Here is a 24350-nt window from a genome sequence, read left to right on the forward strand (position 1 = left end):
TCTCATACATCTTTCTTGGTAAGGTAAGATTCTGTAGCCTCCTGTACATAATAGTGAGGACACAGATCAGGAGCATCTACACATCTGATCACCACCACGTGTCTCCTCTGTGCAAAGCATCCAAATCTGACACATTGTGTGTGTATCTGTGTGTGTATATATCTATGTGTGTGTATATGTATATATATCTATATCTATGTGTATATATCTATATGTGTGTGTATATCTATGTGTATATATCTATATCTATGTGTATATATCTATATTTATGTGTGTATATATATCTGTCTATGTGTGTATATATCTATTTGTGTGTATGTATATCTATATGTGTATATATCTATGTGTGTGTATATATATATCTATGTGTATATATCTATAAGTGTGTGTATATCTATGTGTATATATCTATATCTGTGTGTGTATATATCTATATCTATGTGTATATATCTATATCTATGTGTGTGTATATCTATGTGTGTATATATCTATATTTATGTGTGTGTATATATATCTGTCTATGTGTGTATATATCTATTTGTGTGTATGTATATCTATATCTATATCTATGTGTGTATATATCTATATATGTGTGTGTATATCTATGTGTGTATATATTTATATCTGTGTATATATCTATATCTATGTGTGTGTATATCTATGTGTATATATATCTATATCTATGTGTGTATGTATATCTATATCTATGTGTATATATATATCTGTGTGTGTGTATATCTTTATCTATGTTTGTGTGTATATATCTATATGTGTGTGTATATCTATATCTATGTGTGTGTATATATATATATATATATATATATATCTATGTGTGTGTATATATATCTATATGTGTGTGTATATCTATATCTATGTGTGTGTGTATATATATATCTATATCTATGTGTATATATATATCTATATCTATTTGTGTGTATATCTATGTGTGTATATATATCTGTGTGTATACACACACAGACATTATATATATATATATATATATATATACATACACACCCCTATATGTTATACAGATGCGTGCAATATATGCAAGGTGTGTGTTCAAAAAATAAAATAAATAAATAGACACACATAGATTAGATAGATAGTTAATAGATAGATGATAGATGTAAACAGAGACATAGATAGATAGATAGATAGATTAGATGGGCATCCAATTTATTACTAGCTCTGACCACATATATGTTTCGTGTATAGTATTGTGTGTACATCTTTATATTTGATGTTATTTGTTGTATTTGTGTAAGGCTGACAATGTAGCGGGATGTCTGGGGCCCCTGCACAGTGACATTGAATGGGGCTTCACGGGGCACTGAGCAGCAGCCTAGGGCCACACATAACAAGGTGTTTATGGCCGGTGATGGGTCAGAGCGCCGAGTACACTGACACCTGGATATTCTCTGCATACATTCATTATTACAATCAGCAGCTGTCACTGTACAGAGCATCTCCATGTGTACACAGCATATGCTGGGGAATGGTCTAATATAATACAATAACTAACTGACATTATCCAAATTATTAATTGTAGTATGCAGAGTAATCTAATGGACTATGCACATATGAAGTGTCTAATAGACTGTAATGTCATATGGAGCATGTATGGAAAATAGAGGCATTTCATCTCATAGGTGCAGGGTATGTGAGGCGGTTATCATATCTCCAAACCAATGAATGGCCTCACCTGCACCATTATCGGCCATTACATGAGGGGCCAGCAGCTGAAATACACATCATCTACATGAAACTGGTTACTATAATATGTCATAAACAGATAGATCGATAGATAGATATCAGTGCTGCCTCCTTTTTTGGAATTATTAGATAGATAGATAGATAGATAGATAGATAGATAGATAGATAGATAGATAGATAGATATAATCTATCTGACATATGTATGAAATGAGGAGAGAAATATATCCATAATAAATAATTATTTATATATAGATATTATATCGAAAAGTAAAATAATATATAAAATGGAAGCTATATGATAAAATTGTAGAAAATTATAGAAATACAGATAAAGATATATATGAAATAGGTAAATACTAGATGATAGACTATTACAATTTTGCTTAGTGTCGCATAGAAAATTAATGAAACAACACTAGATTAGATAGATAGATAGATAACTAACTTTAATATGAGATAGGTAGATAGATAATTAGATAGATGATAGATAGATAGATAGATAGATAGATAGATAGATAGATAGATAATAAAGATAGATAATAGAGATAGATAGATAGATAGATAGATAGATAGATAGATAGATAGATAGATAGATAGATAATTGCAGAACATTGTATTGAGAGTTTATCTGGAACTTCCATAGTTGCTGCTGATATATCATTGTGATATTTGGAGACAGTTCACACCCGCACATCACTGTGATCTATAGCCTGGCTTCACACATTACATTATTATTATGTTTACTATTAGAAATTACAGATGTAAATGTATTAAATATGAAATAAATCGCTCCTTTTCTTAATAAATAGTATAGCAATAGGAGAGAATGTTTGGATAAGTAATAAATAGCTGTATGTACCCGCTGACATGACTGGCATTAGTGAGTATGCCATATATCGGGGTGCACAAGGGGCAGTGATCGGACAGGGGGGCGCTATTATTATTATTACAGCCCCCGATCAGCTCTCTGTGTATAATGATATATGGTATATATGATGCTCGGGGTGGATTCATGTCACTTGTATTTTGTCAAAACACGAAAATGAGAAATCATTTGATCTTTTCCGATTCTATTCATTTCTATAGAACTCAGACCTGCAGAGAAATGTAGATTATTTAGGACCTTGGTTTCGGGATGTCTACATACAACTGGAGTCATACATAGATAGGACCCGATGTGATGATCTAGGTGTCCTGTCCATAGATCAGAGAGAGTGCAGAAATGAGGTATGAGGGCAGCCCTGTATGTGATACCCCTCTCCAGAGCCCCCAGTACAGAAGTCATCCCTCATACACCTCATTGTAGATGTGGACACAGAGCACTGTGCACACCTGGAGGTGGAAAACCGCAGCGGCACTACCCCTATCTGCTGGAGATCTATTATCTATCTATCTATCTATCTATCTATCTATCTATCTATCTATCTATCTATCTATCTATCTATCTATCTATCTCATCCAGTGAGGTCTCATCACACACACATAGAGGTGTGACTCTTTCATGTGCATACTACCACCCCTCCTCCCCACATATATCATATAGAGGGGTCCCTGGTGTCCCTGTGTCCTCTCGGTTCAGCTGATGATGATATGCACTTGGCTCCTCTCACAGAGCTCACAGCTTCCTGCACCCCCGGCTGTGTCACTGCACTGAGGAGCCAAGTCCCTACAGAGCAGCAGCACATGGCTCAGTGCATGGCTGACATCACACCTACAAGCACACAGTACATGGTGGAAGTAATAATAATAATAATAATAATAATAATAATAATAATAATAATAATCTGTGTTATGGTGTGTTTGGGGGGTTAATGGAATAAACTGGAGACCAGCATAAATTAAGATGTGGGAAATCAGGAAGCTTCTTCTCAGGACTTTCATAAGTGACAAAGCAATGGGCATCCTGGAGAGGTGTTGGGAAGCTGTAGCCCTGTGTGCATCAAGCTCCAGACTATAAAATGAATATATATATATATATGAAATGAAGAGGGGGTTCACCCCCTGAGCCCCCCCCCCCCCCTTGTCACCACTTGTCCATCAGGAAGGCTCCACTAGTGCAAGACAACCTTTTGTTTTGCTTAACAAAATCCAGCCCCTCCTCCCAGTGATCAGGAATGGGATGGTTCCAGCTCTCACACAATTTGGTGGTGGGCTCTCCAGGCTGCTGTGCTGACCAAGTGCTGGGAGACTGAGCAGCAACAGGACAGAGTAGACCTCCTCCCTAGCTTGTCTCTGAGGAAGAGCTCTGCTGAGAGAAGTTGTTCTAAGTTTTCCCAACACCACCATCACATAATATGCTCCATGGCTAATTGTGCTGCCTTGTGATACTTCCAGGAGGAGATCACTCATATCTACTGCCCTACCTTCCTCTGTGTGTGGATGCTGGAAGAAACATTAGGGTTCTGTATATGGAAATTGTGGGTTGCAGAACAGAAGAAAGTGCCTATCCCTTCCGACCAGCAGCCATGCTCTTCCATGGGATAACCGGGGGACATATACAAGGGATCATGGAAGAGATGGAGAGACGGTCCAAGTCAGCAGATAGCCGTCTGGCCAAAACTATCCAGGTCAATGGCAGAGAAACAGTGAGTACACCTTGTAAAACAGTTTTATTAAAGTTATCTATCTATCTATCTATCTATCTATCTATCTATCTATCTAATCTAGTGTTGCTTCAAAAAATTTCTAGGAAACACCAAGCAAAATTGTAATAGTCTATCATCTAGTATTTACCTATTTCATATATATCTGTATTTCTATCATTTTTTATCCTTTTATCATATAGCTTCCATTTTACATATTATTTTACTTTTCGATGTAATATCTATATATACATAATCATTTATTATGGATATATTTCTCTCCTCATTTCATACATATGTCAGATAGATAGATAACATTTATCTATCTATCTATCTATCTATCTATCTATCTATCTATCTATCTATCTATCTATCTATCTTTATATCACAATTTATACTTTCTTTCTTTCTTTCTTTCTTTCTTTCTTTCTTTCCATTCTTGATGCAGAAATTCAACCATTCCCATTCCCCAGCCTTATGTGGTCATACATAACATGTATCATACTTGTTAAATATTCAGTTTGCAGCTTTCAAAAATCCAGTTTACAGGCCTTATCTGATAGGTAATAACCCATTTATTTTATTTTTTTTGCATTTAATTCCAGGTTATTATTCCATTACAGAGTACAGGGATGTAAACTGTGGCTGTTTATTGCTAGAGTTCACATTAAATATTAATACTATTATCCTGCAGACTTCTATTTAACCCTGTGATACAAATCTTCAAGTGCAGATTTACATTTTAGACACACTTGCAAAATACACATTTTTAAAACATTATTGTAGTCACTGTACAGATTCCTAACTGATTTTAGAATTTTGTTATATCTTTATTAGAAAATGCTGTAGAGAAATATATAATTTTTATGCACAATGCCAAAGTAAATACATGTTCAATATAATACAGTTTTTAATAAATGTATTTTCATTTCATAATTCTGACACATTATATTTTGATAGGATATATGTATTTAAAGACATCTCTATTGGGAGTAGGTCAAATAAATCTTATTCATTAAAAAGACACATTTTACTCTGCTCAGTAAATATATCTACATTATTAGAATTATAATGTATTTATTTTATGATGATTATTGAGCTTAGTTGAAAAATATTATACTGATGTTAGTTTAATAAAGAAATTCATAGTTACATTATAAACACACAAATAGTCAAAGGTAAAATCAGCCCCTGAAAAGATGACAATGTTAATTGGGGTCAGTATAAAAAAGAGATTAGACAGAGATCAAGCCTCATTAGTGGATAAGGGATATTTTTCCTTCTTTAATAAGCTCTCTGGGGAGATATCCAGACAGATACTAATGTGTTAATACCTCTGAATTCAAGGCTTTATAAGCAGTGTCTCAATCAACCAGGAGAAAGAATCAGTATTTGTGGGGAATGAAACCAGCATAAAGGACTTTAGGAAGCATCTAATTATTTGTCTGCAGAACTATATGTAGTGTTACTGCACTATGGGTTTTATTTGACTTTAGGGGGCACAACAAAGTGTATGACTGAATGGCAGTATACACTATAAGCTAATAGCTTCCCTTGTAAACTAGGTAGCTTAAATAAAGAGAACCCTGGGTAAAAAATATATATATATATATATATATATATATATATATATATATATATATATATATATATTTTTTCTATATTTTCAATACATTTTTAACTAATACAAACAAAATAAATGTTTGCACTTGTAAATAGTTATTCCCTACACATGGAAAGGTACTCTAATGTATAGAAAGGAAATTCAGAAAGGGTGTTTATTTATATTTTTTTCTGTACAAACTGATTGGAGAACTGATGCATAAAATGATTTAAGTATACATAAGTATATCTAATCAATTTCTTACGTCAGGTCAAAGGTGTAGTAAGGACTCTTTCCATAAAAGCATTTTGCTTTATTTTTACTGATGGATTTTGTCATCAGTTAAAGTCACAGAGAAATGATGGGGATCCTTCAACTGATGCAAAAGTGATACAAAACTGCCAGTTCGCCAAGACTCATGTTGCATATCTTTGAATCGCATAGAAAAACAAAACAAAAAAAACAACAACAACAAATAAATAAAGATCCTGGTTTGAAATGTATAATAATAATTATATAATTAGTATATTTTTTATTTTTTATTTAAAATTACAAACTAGATGTAAAAACACTCTTTTAACCCAAATAAGTTAATCACTAATAGAATTGGAAATGTAGAATTATGCATTTTTATCTATATTTACAATATTACCACCTTATGGTATAATATATTTATAATCTATTGTACCTTCCTATTAGTATTCTAATTAAAAACCTGATGCAATATGTTTCCCTATTTAATACCAACATAACAATTAACATTTTTTTGGCCATTGTAAAGAGTGAAGGTACTGGAATACAGTCTTTTAGCAATTTTTTAAAATCATGTTCCTTCCACAAAGTTAAGCTACTCAGCAAGAATCATAACAGAACAATGATTGTTTACTGGATTTAAATTGTATTAAAAAGGTAATTGGTTGGAATTACCTAAGGATTGTCCAGTTTTAAAAGGCTTCTCAATGGCACACAGTAGCATCTACATGTATGTACTAGTTGCTTAGTTTCATATACAGTTTCATATATAGTGGATTTCACTATCAATGTATAAAAGGCTTTCTACTCTTCCATGGTGTACATTCCCATTGTGTGTGTTTTCTATTCATATGTTTATGGTGTTTTAGTTTGGTAAAGGTTTAAAAGTTTTGCTCCAAACTACTACTATATTTTATGTGGCTGTAATTTGTATTTTTCTAGAATTATTTGCATCATGTGATATCATAGCAGAATTATACTGTGTAGCATCATGATGTTTTATTGGGCCCTGTTTCTTGCTTTCAACAGAGATATATTATAGGCATAGATATTACTTAGGAAAATTAGTTTGCAGTCATTTGTCCTAATGTGGATAGGTGTCATTCTAAAGGATAGAGAACTTCACCTAGAGATTACTTTCGGCATCTTCGCCATTGTATGTTTTAGTAAATTTTTAAACTGTTATATTCTGATACACTATAGAAAAATGTTTCATTATAATGGAACAGGCCTGCTGTCCTGCTGTATACAGTATGTATGTATACACTCTACAGGCTTAATTTCTTTTCTTTCGGTTTTAATAATCAAAGGAAAAATGTAATTGGCTTCTATTCAAATTTCCACTTTATTCACCTACTTCTAATAAATATATTTGATGTTTTATGTGTGTTAGTGAAAGTGGTCTATGAAACCTGCATCAGTCCATGTGTACCAGAGCATTTCTCCCTAAAATAAATAAAATATCACCCTATAAAAATCAGTCTCCCTATGTCAAGCTGTTACATTATGTTTGTGGAGGCTGTCTATATTGGTTTTTGGTTGGCAACCAATAGGGCCACTGTTAAAGCTCCCAAAGGGGTCATCACTCAGCTGCCCCGGAATCCTGAATGGACAGTGTAATATATGTTACTGCTGATATTATTTAACCATTACTAAGTGGATTAGTCATTCACAACTTCAGTAAAGCTAGGTGTCCATTGGTACTTACCTTTCCCAGAAATAGATGTAAGTAGACTTAAGACAACTTAATGGAAACGTTAACCAAAAAAAAACAGAAATGAAAAATACAATCAGATTTTTTTGTTAGTGGAAATATTCTTTAAATATGCTTATGACTGTACTGTGAAATTTATATTTGTGTAAATGGAGGGTTATGACATTATGGCAGTCACATGTCATGCTATATGATATCTGGAAATATTAGGAAAACTGATATTAAATGGTACCAGATATCATTGACATGAATCGGAGTATTCTGCCTCCTACCTTTGGGAGTGGATATCCCTATAGAGATACATTATGCCATGTATTTTAATTATCCTGCTCTGCATAATGTGTAATATGTTAACTACTTTTGCTCTCCGAGTGATATTAATATTGTAACAACCATCACTCTATGTCTTGTATATGGTATTCAACTATTAAAATGATCAGAAAACCATCTGGTAAGCCCCAAGCCTGGTGCTCATCAACAGATTGGAGATCAAATATTTACTACCTGCATCCTGTTATAGACGTTCAATCAGATTGGCTGCAGACATAGCCAATAACCATAGGGCTGCCTGTCCGCCCATATAAAAAGTATATATCCTCATCAACATACATAATCATCCACATCGTTAACTCTGTATTTGACCCACGACGGTCAACATTTTTAGGTTAATCATTTTTAGGGATCAGAAAAACTTCTGCCAAAATATTTTTGCCTTCTTTATCATGTGTAACAAGTTTTATATCCTCCATAGATTTATGGCATTTCTACGGCTATGTAATTTAGGGTTAAAAAGATAGAGGAAAAAAATACTTCTCCAATAAATTTATATGCTATAATATAGCATAACATCATAAAATATCATCATAAAGTAATATAAAATAATAGAACACAATCCTTCTCTCCAACCTCTTATTACTGGGTTTATATTAAGAACAAATGTTAATATATATATATATATATATATATCTATATATATATATACACACACTTATTTTTTTAGTAAATATTTGATATGTAAGCAAACTGAGCCCATGTTCATGTTTGCTGCCCTGGTTCGAGGCCTATATTGTCCTTCTGATAATTCCTAAGCAGTAAAGCAGCCACATATGATCCTTATTTGCAGTGTTGGTTCTTTCACTTCTTTATGTGACACACATGAATGTAACAGTGATTTCTTCTCCAGCATGTGTTGCCTGTATATTAACCTCTTCTCTCATTGTGACCGCAGAGAATGCCGCCACTCAGCCCAGAGAAGCCAGCTCTGTGTGCAGGATGTGGAGGGAAGATCTCTGACAGATACTACCTTTTGGCTGTGGACAAGCAATGGCATCTCCGCTGTCTGAAGTGCTGTGAATGTAAACTGGCCTTGGAGTCAGAATTGACTTGTTTTGCAAAGGATGGAAGCATATATTGCAAAGAAGATTATTACAGGTACAGCACTGTGTAGACAGTCCCGTTACAATCACACAGCTAACCCATGATTATACCCTTAGGCCAGGGTGGGTCCAAAAGATGGAAGAGGTGCACAGCTTTCAATTAGAGTTTTTTCTATATTTATGTCTCGCTCGTAGCTTTGGCTTATAAATACTGTGGGAAATACTGACCAAAATACTGTCATGTGAATGAGGCCTGACACCGTATGCAATTAGGGAAGCGAACATAGTTTTACTAAATTTCATAGAAAGGAAAAAAGACGGCTGAATAGATAATAGATAGATAAATATATATCTGTAAACAGAGGAAAGATAGATAGATGTAAACAGAGACATAGGTAGGTTTAGAGTAGGACCTGCCAGACTGACACCACCTTGGCGAGGGTAGGCGGGGACAGATGTGCTTTGATCAAAAAATATTGGCTGAAGGTCTCAGATTTTAACATATCAGAGTGAGGGCTTAGTCCATATATAATGTTTGCATCTATTGTGTTAGTGCATTATTTTTTTGTGATTTTTTTTCTTATAAGGGCTCGAACGTGTGAAGCCCATGCCCGTGCTGTGGACCCCAAATTGCGGTCCGCAATGCACAGCCAGCATCTGTGGGGCAGGCGCATGGGGATCGTAGATCCATTCACTTCATCCTTCCGTTCCGCAAAAAGATAGAGCAAGTTCTATCTTTTTGCGGTGCGGAAGCACAGAACGAAATCCCGTAGTGCTTCCGTAGTGTTCCGTTCTTCCGTTCCGCATCTCCGTATTTGCTGACCCATTGAAATGAATGGTTCCGCATCCGTGATGCGGAATGGCCACGGAACTGGGCCCGTGTATTGCGGATCCGCAAATGTGGTCCGCAATATGGCAACGGGCATCACATGTTCGTGTGAACGAGCCCTAAATGTTGCCATGTACATCCGCATATTCAGTTATCAGATCGTGCATGATGTTTTGTATCGTTTTCTGTGATTTTTAAACAGAGACATGATAGGTAGATAGATAGATAATTGTGCCAGAGCTTGAATCTACTAGGGGATCTTCTAGTGGACCAGTATGATCTAATGCAGGCATCCTCAAACTGCAGCCTTCCAGCTGTTGTAAAACTACAACTTCCACAATGCCCTGCTGTAGGCTGATACCTGTAGGCTGAGATTTGTAGTTTTGCAACAGCTGGAGGGCCGCAGTTTGAGGATGCCTGATCTAATGCCTAAGGCTGGGTTCAGACCTGAGCGTATTTAATATGCGCGTTTAACGCGCGTTTTTGTCGCAAGTTTTTATGCACGTTTTTTGCAATAGTAAACGCGCGTTTGACGCGCGTTTGTGTGATTGACTGCAGTGTCCTATGGCCACAAACGCGCTTCAAAACGCCCCAAAGAAGCTCAAGAACTTGTTTGAGCGTAGGGCGTTTTTCAGCGCGTTCAAACGCGCTGTAAAACGCTCAAGTGAGAACCAGGGCCATAGGAAAGCATTGGTTTTCATGTGTTGAGCGTTTTACAGCGCGTTTGAAAGCGCTGTAAAACGCTCAAGTGTGAACCCAGCCTAAAGGAACACCAGAAAAACATTCAGTACTGAGCCACATTCTTAAAATCAAAAGTGGTGCGGGATTCTCCTCTTCCCTGGACTTGAATGCTGCTGTGGTGACCACTCCAGGTCCTCAAACAAGTTTCCTTTAACTTGCAAGACCCAAAACAGACAACGATTTCCCTCCTTTTATTTTTTAATTGTTAAGAAAAATGACCTAGACTGAGTTTCAAAGAACTACATAGCAGGGTTATCAGATTGTATCTTTGTCACTTCTCTTCCTTACCCACCTGATTCCTTTCATTTTCTTTAAAAAATACCAGACTTATCATTTATTATATCACTATGTGTAATTATTGAAGAAAACATTGGTAATAATACATATTGATACATATGGATAGTCTACTGCGTACAGCATTATGGTGTTTCGGATTAAGGTTCCTTAATGATACAAGAGCATTATGGATAAAAAAAATCTATTATAAAAATCAAATAATTGAAAAACCAAATAAAGCATTTGTATAATCAGCTCTGGATACCTGGTGGCCCACTCAAACCAGGAGAACACTGGTGGTGAACTGATCACATTACTAAAGGACTGTATGTCACATTCGTATCTCCCAGTTTCATGCACATGTGTCTGCATATCTCCAGTTCATACATGGAAAATAGATGAGCTCATTTGACCAATCCTTTGGTTCACACGAGAGATACAGGACCACCATTATACATGTTACATAGTGTAGTATATGTAAACCAAGTGTGCAGCTGAAAAGTAAGACATCAGACTGCACACCTGAAGCTATGCTCTGTTTACATCAGACAGGGTTCAGGGGCCACAGTCTGAACACCCAAGGACCACATGTGTCCTCCTGGCTTATATGGTATAAAGCAATTAGTAGTGTGTGATATTTATAGGATTTATGTCACATATACTTACATGCTTATTCTCATGATCTGCATTTGTGTGTACTAAATTGAATATTTCATTTTAATACTGCTGGAAATGCCACGTAATGCTTGCTCCAGTAGGATGATGGCGTAGAAAAACTGGAGAAGCTTTTCTAGACAAAAGTGCTAGGATTAGGCTACGTCTACACGACAACATTTGTCGCGCGACAATAAGTCGCGCGACAGATAGGGCACAACTACACTGCAACATTTGTAGCGCAACATTTTGTTGCACTAATGTCGCGCGACAATTTTTATAATGGCAGTCTATGGTGTCGCACTGCAACATGCAACATGCAGCATGTTGCAGTGCGACACCATAGACTGCCATTATAAAAATTGTTGCGCGACATTAGTGCAACAAAATGTCGCGTGACAAATGTCGTCGTATAGACGTAGCCTTAAAGATGTGACAAATTTAACAAACCATGTGCGCCACTTGATGAATATGGCGCAAAATAAGCTAATATAGACTCCAGAAAAACTGGCTTCAAATATTACCCTGATTATAAATCCCCTCCATTGAATTTTAAAAATACATATAGAAGCATATTCAGCAGTGTGAATGCTGCCCACCATTTTTCTATTGTATGTTCAGTTTTTTTTCCACATTTTTACATATTTGCACTTTTAAGGGACAACTTTAAAAAAACTAAGACTAGAAATAATAACTTTTAAATTCACATATGACTATGTTAGTGTAGTCAGGCATATTAATAACCCATCAAGCATTGTGTGGCAGGGTAAAAAGAGTATAATTCCTGATGTATGCCTACAGCTAGGTGTATGTCTCAACATATGCTAGGCATATATTGGAATATATTCATATTTATAGCATATGAACATTTATATGGATTGATTTAATTTCAAGTGCCCTCAGTGAATGAATGTTTTGCTTGTCTCCAGAAGGTTTTCGGTGCAGAGGTGTGCTCGATGCCACCTTGGCATTTCAGCTTCAGAAATGGTTATGAGAGCAAGAGAGTCGGTCTATCATCTAAGCTGCTTCACATGCACCACGTGTAACAAGACCCTGAGTACAGGAGACCATTTTGGCATGAAAGAAAATCTAGTATATTGCCGGGCTCACTTTGAGCTCTTGGTCCAGGGAGATTTCCATCCTCAGCTCAACTACACTGAGATTTCAGCTAAAGGTGGAGGACTGTCTGCACTTCCCTACTTCACCAATGGAACAGGTGCCGTGCAAAAGGGGAGACCCAGAAAGAGGAAGAGTCCTGCCCTGGGAGTAGACATCATCAACTACACTTCAGGTAAGAACCTTCAAAACTTTTTTGCAGGTAACTTAATATGATGTTAAGCCATATATATCATATATAAAGCACCTCCAACCATTCCAGTCATTATACAGGAGTACAATAATATGTCGTCAGTATGACTATAATTTGCCAGACAATGTACGAAAGCAATTGAAGATGTCAGCTTAGCACAAGTAGTTTAGTTAACACGTCTTGTTAAGCATGTGTGTTAACTCTACTATATCTGTACTTCAGATAAAGGCAAATAAAACAATGCATTTACAATGTTATTCACCTTTTTCTATAGAGGAAACCTGTGCTGTGAACATAGGTAACAAAGTAGGTATAAAGGTGCCATTGGTATATGAACTGACCACAGGACAATGTTCCCCAATCAGTGGCTCAAAAGTTACACGTGGCATTTAACTCCCACTGCATGTGGCTCCCCATCACTGAAACTTAGCACCAGAGTCAAAACCATATCACTGACCACTCGGGTAAAAGCCATATAACCACTGGAGAGCCAGTGAATCCCCTAGTGGACCAATGAGCTAATCAGAAATGAACCTCTCTTCTCTCTTCTCCCAGTGCCCTCAAGTGCTGGTTATACATTCCTTTCCTGTCACTCACAGGCTTGGGGGTAGCTAGTGGCAAGATGATATAACGTCCTGTATTGGCACAGAGGCAGGACAAATCTTCTCCACCCATGGGCCCTCCCTCTTGATCTAGCTGACGTGTTCACGCCCCTCATCCAATTAGTTTGAAGCTTCTTGCTGCAGATGAATTCCTCACATATTCCTTGCCACCCGCCAAAATCCTAGAGCTCTCTGCAGAGTGCAGCGGCTGGACTTCACTAAAGTCAGAGGACAAGTGATGGAGGCTTTGTGAACAAGTCTGAAAGGCAGAGAGTTGCGCTTGCACAATCTGCTTGATGATGGTTCAGGCAAACCATGCGGTCATTGACAATCGACAAGCAAATAATTTACATGAATAAGACTGAGCTTGGAGTACATTTGCCACCCACTAAACAATGACTCCTACCATCAGCTGATTGGTGGGATACCAGGAGTCGGACCGCCACAATCTGATATTGATGAGCTATCTTAAAGGGAATCTGTCACCTCCAGAAGGCCCAGTAATACATGTATAGGACACCTGCTGATGACTCTGGATCAGTGATTGGTATATTGATACACATCTTCAATTCCCTCACTGTGATCCTGCAAACTAGCCATGGACTGCATTGAGAGGACTCCTGTGCATGCTCACATAATGGAGAGTACTCCAGGAGAAGTCCTCTCTATGCATTCTATGGCCGTTTTGTGGCGCATAGCGGTGGAATGGGGTGAGTATTGATAAATAAATTACTGATCTGGAGTCAGCGGCAGATGTTCTGTACATGGTATTACTGTACTTAATAGGGCTTGCCAGAGATTCCCTTTAAGGATAGTCCATGAATATTTAGATCCCAGAAAACTCCTTTAATACTCAGTGTGGCTCAACACCTTCTGCCATATTTGGTTCCTGAGCAAGAAAATGTTGAAGACCTCTGCCATAGGATATCCGTGGTCAACTTTCAAGTACTTACAACTTTCAGGTACCAGCCAGGCCCAGACTACCTACCATCCAGACAGTTGTGATATTTGCTGGCTCTGCTCTGGGTTTCCTCAGACTCAATTAAACTCTAAGATTTGCTCTGAAACAATTATATTTGTTGTGCTTCAGCTTCTTGCTGACAAACAGCTGTACTGGATAACAAAAGCTGCCAGCCCCTTTTGATGGACAGCTTAGATGCATGTGTTTGGTACAGCGCATAATTTGTCTACCAGTGAATCCTAAAGATTAGTAATAATAATTAAAACCCATGTTAGGCCTCATGCACACGACTGTTGTTTGGGTCTGCATCCGTTTTGGTGGCTCGGATGCGGACCCATTCACTTCAATGGGGCCGCAAAAGATGCGGACAGCACTCCGTGTGCTGTCCGCATCCGTGGCTCCGTTCCGCGGCCCCGCTAAAAAAATATAACATGTCCTATTCTTGTCCGCGCTTTGCGGACAAGAATAGGCATTTATATTGCCCGCGCCTGTTCCGCAAATTGCGGAAGGCAACACGGGCGGCTTCCATTTTTTTACGGATCCGCGGTTTGCGGACCGCAAAAAACGGCACGACCGTGTGCATGAGGCCTTAGCTTGTCTCCTCAGACTATTCTTTGGGCTTCATTTGGCCAGATTCACACTTTCAGTTCTGTAAGTGAATGCAGTAGAGTAGAGATGTATCAGTCTTTACTCAACACGTTTCTTTCCTTTTGTATGTGCTCCTGGATTTTGCAAAAAAAATGCATTAATACCTGCATCAAAAACAGCATTGACACTGACACTGATTTATTATGGCTGTACGTCAGTGTTCTGGTGTACAAGAGTTGCACATTTTGTTGTGAGTGCTGTTTTGTATCAAAATTTGTGACTCAGGCTGCGTTCGCATCTATGGCAAGCTGATCTGGCACAAATGCCGGCTGTTGGCTGCATGCAAGGGTTTTTGTCCAGCCAAAACACAGCATTTATTCTGTAAAGTGGCAGGAACATCCCCAGACCTTATTAAAGTCAATGGGGATCTGGCAGTGAACTATAGTATGCGCCAATGCCAGATCCGGTGAAAACAGCTTGCCAGATCTGCTGCCATAGATGTGAATGCAGCCATATTGAACCTTTAATGACATCCTCACCACTTCACCAAAAAGTGGGTGGGTTGTGGGCGGAGGAGGTGGGCCACCGGTGGCACCTCCACTCCCCGAATGATTTAACAACATGTGCACCAGAAAACTGGCGTACATTTTACCTGAAATTTACTCCCGCTCTTGGCTACCATAGATTTCAGTCTGGTGCATGGACAACAGGAGATGCAGATTTATTAAGAGGCATGAGGCTCTGAATACATTTGCCCCATCTGACATCAGCGCAGGGCATATAAGACCAGCGTAAATGCCAGTTTTTATAAATCTCGCCCCCTGTATGTGTGAATCCAGCTTATGTACATTTATGGGAAATGCTCCCAAATTCTTATACTGCACTGCAATCAAGATAACTCCACAGGCATAGGAGCACATTTGCTAATGCGATTACAGATAGACCAAATTTTGACACACTTCTTGCATATATGGGGTCATTTATCAAACTGGTGTAAAGTAGAACTGGCTTAGTTGCCCATAGCAACCAATCAGATTTCACCTTTCATTTTTGACAGCTCCTTTGGAAAATGAAAGGAGGAATCTGATTGGTTGCTATGGGCAACTAAGCCAGTTCTACTTTACGCCAGTTTGATAAATGACCCCAATAGTGTGACTTTTAGACCTATTTATGAGGCAAATGCACAAAAAAATTATCATCGATAGCAGAATAATGTAAAGTCTACAGACACAGGAGGCAATTCATCAAAACTGTCCAAAAGAAAAACTGTCTTTGTTGCCCATAGCAACCAACCACAGCAGAGCTTTCATTTTCCCAGAGCCGTTTAAGAAAGGAAGGCAACGCTCTCTTTGGCTGCTGTGGGTAATAAATATAGCTTTTGTGGACATTTTTGTTAAAAATAATAAGTGATGCCTACAGTATTGGTTTTGGGCCCTTAACCATTTTGAGGACAGCTGTTTTTTTAAAATAAAGTGGGACATTTTTTCTGGTGTTTTTCCCCACAGACGTTTTTATAGGACCTGTATAAAATACTTCCAAAAATGTTTGTAAAAAACAACATTAAAGGGGTTTTCCACGACTTAAAGGATAGGTCACTCATCAATATCAGATCAGTGGGGGTCGAACTCACGACACTCCTGATATCAGCTGTTTACAGAAGCTCTGGTGCTGGAACCCGCACGTTTACTTCCATGGAAGACTCGCCGCTGTGACCTGGCCCTGTGCAGTGGACGGAGCTGTGTAGTTCCTGAGCTTCACAAAAACCTCTTTAAAAACACTTGAAAGGCACAGCATTATTTCTCTGCAAAAATTTAACAATTCTGCAAAAAAATGATTTGTGCGTGATAACATTGAAGGCAGGTATGATGGAGGCGACAAGTTGCAGGATTCAGCAAGTCTACAGTAAGACCATCTGCTCAGGTAGAATGAGAATCACATGTATGCTGGGGCAGTGTGAATAGAACAGTAAATGTCCACCCATGAACATTCTTCTGTTTTCTTCTTAAATTTAAATAGGTACAAAAGTTTTAAATAAAATTAATAATACATCTTCATAAGGCCGGAGTCACACATCCGTGTTCTGGATTTATGATTCAGTTCATCTCTATTACTTGGCTGTGTCATCCAACCCTGGGTTTAACTGAACTGAACTCACAGCATGACAGGGATCTATGATGCTGTGAGTTTAAGGGCCAGATTTATCATGACTCTGACAGCTCACTCCACTTTCACATATGGCTAAAGTCAGTTTTAGCCAAGTCAGAATTATGATTGGCCCTTTAAGACTGTAATAAATGTGGTTTGACGGTAACAGTTTATCAGTCAGTAAGCAGCTTTACAAAAGTCGCACGTCCTTACGAAAAAGTCGCATGTTCTATTAAAAAGTCTCAAAGGTAAGCATGGTCCTCACTGGAGTGAAATTGCGCATTTTTTTTCGACTTTTTAAATAGTCGCAATAGTAAATCTGTCTAGAGATTCATTTACATAAGAAAATACGCCCACATTTAGAAAACTGGCGAGCATAGTGCAGAGCAGAAAAAAGTCGCAATTTTTTGCGCAGTTTAAGCGATTGCGCAAAATATTGCGACTTTTTCACGTCATTATTCTGACTTGAGCTAATGATAAATCTGGCCCATTGTCTGTTAAACCTGTAGTCTGCTGGTGAAACATCCGAAGAGAGACACAGCCTAAGGCCTAGTTCACACAATCGTTTTTTTTGCGAGTGTACGGGCCGTTTTTTTGTGTTCCGTATACGGTCCGTATACGGAACCATCCATTTCAATGGTTCCGCATTAAAAACGGAATGTGTTCCGTAAGCATTCCATTTCCGTATTTCCGTTCTTCTGTTCCGTTGAAAGATAGAACATGTCATATTATTGCCCGCAAATCACGTTCCGTGGCTCCATTCAAGTCAATGGGTCCGCAAAAAAAATGGAACACATACGGAAATGCATCCGTATGTCTTCCGTATCCGTTCCGTTTTTGTGGAACCATCTATTGAAAATGTTATGCCCAGCCCAATTTTTTCTATGTAATTACTATATACTGTATATGCCATATGGAAAAACGGAACGGAAACGGAACAACGGATCCGTGAAAAACGGACCGCAAAAAACTATAAAAGCCATACGTTTGTGTGAACTAGGCCTAAGAGAGTCAACTCTATTTTCCTGTTACAGAACCACTGATTCCTTTTCACACAGCCATGATTTACATTATATGAATTCTGGTACCATCCACTAGGGGGAGCTTTATATGGTTTTCTTCAGATTCCATTGAACCCAGTAATACATCTGACTTTAGTAAGCTCCCTCTAGTGGTGACTGCAGGCTGCTAGAATTGTATTCTTCTCCAGGACTACAAAATTGATGGCTTATCCTTAGAAGAACAGACGGGCTACAGTGCTGTATAGAGTACTACTTCTCCTTCATTATATACCACGGCGCTTGGTAATTGGTGGAGTTGGTATGAGTTGGACCCCCACAGATATTGATATTAATATTCTATCTTTAGGATAGACCATCATTTTTGTAGTCCTGGGGAACCCCTTTATTTCTATGACTATGGAAAATATTTTGAACTAAGTTTTGACCTTTGAAGATTATAAAAATTATTATGCAAATTGTTGTACCCAAAAATGAAAGATGATAAACCAGGAACATTTACTGTGAAGTTTGGCTTCATCTAGTTTATTAGGAGCTACTTAAAGCAATCACTGAAGAAAATACCAGTAAGGCGTCATGCACACGACCGTGCCGTTTTTTGGTCCGCAATCCGCGGATCCGCAAAAAACGGAAGCCGCCCGTGTTGCCTTTCGCAATTTGCGGAACGGAACGGGCACCAGCAATATAAGTGCCTATTCTTGTCCGCAAAGCGCGGACAAGAATAGGATATGTTATACTTTTTTAGCGGGGTCGCGAAACGGAGCTACGGATGCGGACAGCACACGGAGTGCTGTCCGCATCTTTTGCGGCCCCATTGAAGTGAATGGGTCCGCATCCGAGCCGCCAGAACGGCGGCTCGGATGCGGACCCAAACAATGGTTGTGTGCATGAGGCCTTAGGATGACTGGCCTCCTTGGTAGTCTTAAAGCGTAACCTGAGTCTGACACATTTATCTTACACAGGCAATGCAACAATTGAAAGGTTTCGTCACTTCAGAAGGGTGGGTCTGACGGTGTCATTATCTTGTTTTTCTCATATGATCAAAACCAGTCTCTAGGATAGTCTGCCCAACTGTGACCCTAGCCTTCTTTCATTCTGGAAAATCCTCATAGTCAAGCTTCAAGTTTTATGATGCGTGATGTAGACGAACAGGGCACCTCCTGTGCTAATTATTTCCCATTAATTAGTAGTGACACTGGAATCCCTTGGCCAACAACCAGCATTTAATAATCCAGTAAAGCCCTGAGCTCAGCGATATCTCATAACCCTTGCAATGCCACCAGGGAATTAATAACACCTGCCATTTCTCACTAATTATCTTTTACTGTCACCCATTTGGATCAAATTGTCCTTGCAATAGCAAATTGTTTATTATTTTTTTTGGGTAGAAATGACTTGCCGGTCACCTCATATCTTATAGGAGTCACAGCAGAAAAAAATTATCATTATTTTCAGTAATTCATTCAACCATTCGGTGATCAATCTTGTAAAAAGGATGCTATTAGGGTATGGCCCAACAGTGTGACTGGCTGCATGTGGCCAAGCACACCCAGCCATGGCAGCCAGCAACCGCATGATTTGACTTCAAAAAAGCGCAGGCAACGACCGCTGTGGGTGGATGTGTCTTGGCTATACTGTCAGACCGCAATCTTGCATGTGTGGCTGAGCCATGGTGATTGGACATGGCTTATTGCTAATTTTGACACAAAAAAACCCTGCAAGTTAAAGGGTTGTCTCACTTCAGCAAATAGCATTTATTATGTAGAGGAAGTTACTAGAGATGAGCGAATTTCATGTTATGAAATTCGTTCACACTTTGTTTGGTGGTAAAAGCAGAATTGCGTTATGGATTTCGTTACCACGGACCATAACGCAATTCTATGACGGAATGCGTAACGGAATGCCTTTAGAGGCATTCTGTTATTCATTCCGTCATAATAGAAGTCTATGGCCTGCATAACGGATCCGTCGCGTTTTTGTTATGCAGGAGAGGTCTCCCCTCCCTCATCTCTAGTAACTTCCTCTACATAATAAATGCTATTTGCTGAAGTGAGACAACCCTTTAACTTGCTCTTTATTTTTTGTGGCAATTAGCAATTCCGTCATAGAATCGCGTTATGGTCCATGGTAACGGAATCCATAACGCAATTCTTATTTTACCACCAAACGAAGCGTAAACGCATTTCAAAATATGAAATTCGCTCATCTCTAGAAGTTACTACAGGGCACTCACTAATGTATTGTGATTGTCCAATTGCTTCCTTTGCAGGCTCGATTCATTTTTCCATCACATTATACACTACTAGTTTCCGTGGTTATGACCACCCTTCAATCCATCAGTGGAGGTTGTGCTTGCAGCCTATAGGAAAAAAGCACTGACCTATGTGCGCTTCCATGGTCCCAGCCACCAGAGAGGCCAGTGCTTTTTCCTATAGTGTGCAAGCATGACCACCACTGATGGATTGAAGGTGGTAAGTGGTTTGATGGAATTTTGGAAAAAAAGTTGTGGGATATTACAACACAGGAATTTTAAAACTTTGGGAACAAATCTACTAGTTATGCATTAACTGGGTTTCCACACTAGAGGAAGTGATGGCTTATTGCTATGATATGCCTTTACTTCCTCATCGATGGGAATTCAACTGCCAGTCCTCAGAATGAAGAGCCCACAGGGTTAGTTAAGAGCTGCGACTCCCTCACAGATTTTCCCTGCACCGTGGTGCTCCTGGCCAACAGCTATACAGAGAACTACAACATGGATCCTTTCACTTGAATAGAGTTTTGTTATATTCCCTACAGAGCAAGTGAAGGGGTACACCACTGTGGAGGAGAAATGGAAAGGTCCATTAATTTAAGGGATTGGCAGGCGTCCACTGTCAAGTAAATTAATGATGTCATAATGTTATCAGATGGGACTTCCACAACTTTTACCTCCAAGAGGATCAATGCCTCGGCTACATCCATAACGCCAATAGAAATCAGCAAAGGCCAAATGCTTGCAAGGCTACCTTTCCTATATGTGGCTGCTATAAGGGTCCTAGTGGTGTGATCAGGGACCTCCTCTAAATTTTTTGCCCAGTGGTGTCTACCAACCTTAATCCTGTATTGTTGATCCATACCTGCTGCCTCACTCCTCCCAGCAGATATGGCCCCTGGAGCACTCATCTGCTGCTTCTCCAGCAGTCCAGGACTGCCAGCATCTTGCTGCTTCTTCCTGGTGGTCCTGGCTACTGGAGCAGTACTGCACTGTCCTCTAAACACATGCTGAGGCCTGTTTCTAGCCTGCTTCACCTTTCATTTCCTATAGGGTGTGCATGCTCCTTCTTGCTCTTAGAGGGCCAGGGCGTGCTCCTTAATCTTCTCCAGCCTATAGTTAGCCACGTCAAGATAATTAAGGCACCGTCCCCTGTGGGAGAGTGCCTGAGCAATAGGTTTGAGTTGTCTAGTGTTCTGTGAAGGTGCACCATAGTTTTGTTGTCCTGACTATGTAGGACGAAGATCAGGGGGCTGCCAGGATAATGCCCTTAGAAGTAGCACCAAGTCAAATCTATTCAGTGCCTCAGCGGATCCACATCCGATTCTGTTACAAAGGCATTATTGATTACTCTACAGTTTTGTCATCCAAAAAAATCACAGTGAATAAGTTACCATTTAGCAAAACCGGCTGTTGAATTCAGTGGGGAATGGGAAAACTGCAGCACATGCAAACTGCATGTACTGCAATGTGTGTTTTCTTACCAACAGTTGTAGAACATTTCATAGAACTTCTTCTAAACAAAAATAAACCATGGCCACTGATAGCACCTACGTTGCAACCAAACAGAAACAACATTTTATGTTTGAGGGTATGACCACATGTGCCATAAATGCTGTTTTATCTGCCCAGTGTGACTGTAATGTATGTACTAGCATGATTTTGCTGTGGCTGCAATAGTGGTTTGGTTTTGTGTTCTTCTACTACTGCAACACATGAATACTCCAGGTCCCTAGATACTTTTGGTGTTCAAACTGTATGAATGCCAAATAACTCACACTTTACAAGATATAGGGGCACATTTATTAAGACCGGGGTTTTAGATGCAGGCCTTAATAACCCTTATTCTTGGTGGTGGATCCGCCGGAGTTATAAAGAGGCGCCGGCCTCTACATAAACTTCAGCGGATCCTCCGACAGTTCTAAATGAAAAAGTTTCTTAGCTGACATACATTTAGACCATTTTCTGTGCCTAAGACAGGTGTAGAAAATGGTATATGAGATGGGCCTGCCGGCCCGTCCCCTTCCTTGCCAATGTCACTCACACATTTTTAGATCTGCCTTGAGCAGGGAGAGGTGTCACGACTGTGTCATGGTCTGGTGGTAGTGGACCGTGACACTTGTGCCGTGCATGCTTGTTGCCAGTGGCAACATGTTGTTTTAGCATGTGTGGTCACTTCCCCTTTTAGTCTGGTTTTCCTTCCCATTTTGGTGTGTACAGGGTTAAGGTGTGTGCAAGGTGGAGCTGGGTGTGGCCTCATGGCTCTTCTTATGTTGGAGTTGTGATACTGAGGTCAGTTGTTTGTCTGCCTTTGTAGGAGAAGGAGCTTTGCTCCGCTCTGGATGTTTCACCTGTCCGTATGGGCCTCCTTGTGGAACATCAAGGTCTTTAGCGATGTCTCCCTATGTTCTCCTCCTTGTTCCCTTCTTTACCTGTTATGTTTGGTGTGGGTTTGTTTTGGGGATTTGTTGTTATGTCTAGTTTGGTGTTCTGTGTCTGGTATGTTTGGTGTATTGCCCGGCATGGTTGCTAGAAATCCTCTTGTTTGTCTGTGCCTCTGGAATGGGGTCTCAGGGTTCCCCGGAGGGGGAACCACTAGTCAGTGTGCAGCTCTGCTGGGGCCGCCATGCATCCTATCCGCATGGGAGTCCAGGCAGGTTCTGGTTTTCTGGATTCCTTATCTGTGTTTTGTGCTGTGCCCTGGGAGGTGAATGGATTCCAGTGCATCTGCATGGGGTCCAGTTGTCGTGGTTGCAGCGGCAGGTAAGTGCGTGTTGTCTTTGCTCTTACCTGCCGATCCAGTAGCTGTGCACTGTCTGTCCCTTCCCTGGCAGCTAGGCCAGTGAGACTCCTGTTCATCCGTGTTTGGGAGGAACAGGTCGTCTCATCCCCTTTTGTCTTTTTGAGGGACTATCAGGGCGACTCAGGGTCCTAGGTTTCCTGGGTATGAGCCGTCCTACCATCCAGAGTGAGGTCTTAGGGCGAGGATTAGGGATGCAATAGGAGGTGTCCAACCCCCTTATCCCAGCCTCTCGCCTAGTTGCTTGTCCATCTGCATTACATTGTACGGTGGGGGTTTCCCCCACTCCCCACTGTAACAAGAGGTTGCAGATTGCGGTGCAAAGGTCCTAATTTAGGCCTATTTCTGTTTGATAAATGACCCCCAGACTCTATAAATATATGCTAATTGTTTGCATAGTGATATTGCCTTATACATATTTATAGTAAAATAATAGTAGCAGGCACTCACCAGTACAGCTGGATACACGTATAATTTATTAATAAATAAAATGCAGATAAAAGGTAAAAAAATCATTAGTCAGTGGATCCTCAGCTAGATAGCTGGAAAAACTGAAATAGTTGTATATGCTTTGGTGGAGCAGCTGATTGCACTTGATTACTAGCTATAACTGTATATTGGTAAGTTTGTTGAATTAGTACAGTATATAGATAGTGCCAACGTTGGAGGTGCTAATCAAAGCAGCTCTAGGTACAATAATTCATAGTTCCATTGTTTTGTTGAAAGTGCCCATATTAAATATGCCATGTATGGTAATCAGAGTATTGGTTTCACAAACTGTTATACAGATGCTATCGCCTAATGCAAACCTCATACACTGCAATCAATTGTTACCAAAACAGTTTGCGGACCGCACATCGCCGGCACTTAACAGAAAAAGCCTATTCTTGTCCGCAATTGCGGACAAGAATAGGACATGTTCTATTTT

The 24350-nt window shown here is 39.3% G+C and overlaps 1 protein-coding gene across 3 annotated transcripts in view; it reads left to right on the forward strand.

Annotated features, from left to right (window-relative positions):
• The first annotated feature begins 3904 nt into the window (after positions 1-3904).
• Positions 3905-24350, forward strand: part of LHX9 (LIM homeobox 9) — a 53683-nt gene continuing 33237 nt past the window's right edge. For 2 of the 3 annotated variants that reach the window (XM_040408072.1, XM_040408071.1), the window contains exons 1-3: positions 3905-4302; positions 9097-9299; positions 12674-13035. In XM_040408072.1, coding sequence (XP_040264006.1) covers positions 4126-4302; positions 9097-9299; positions 12674-13035 — 742 coding nt within the window. In that variant the 5' untranslated portion in view covers positions 3905-4125. The remainder of the gene's footprint in view (positions 4303-9096; positions 9300-12673; positions 13036-24350) is intronic. The other variant, XM_040408073.1, reaches the window with a different exon arrangement.

The sequence above is a fragment of the Bufo bufo genome, chromosome 9 (assembly GCF_905171765.1).
Source record: "Bufo bufo chromosome 9, aBufBuf1.1, whole genome shotgun sequence".
NCBI classification, from domain to species: Eukaryota; Metazoa; Chordata; class Amphibia; order Anura; family Bufonidae; genus Bufo; species Bufo bufo.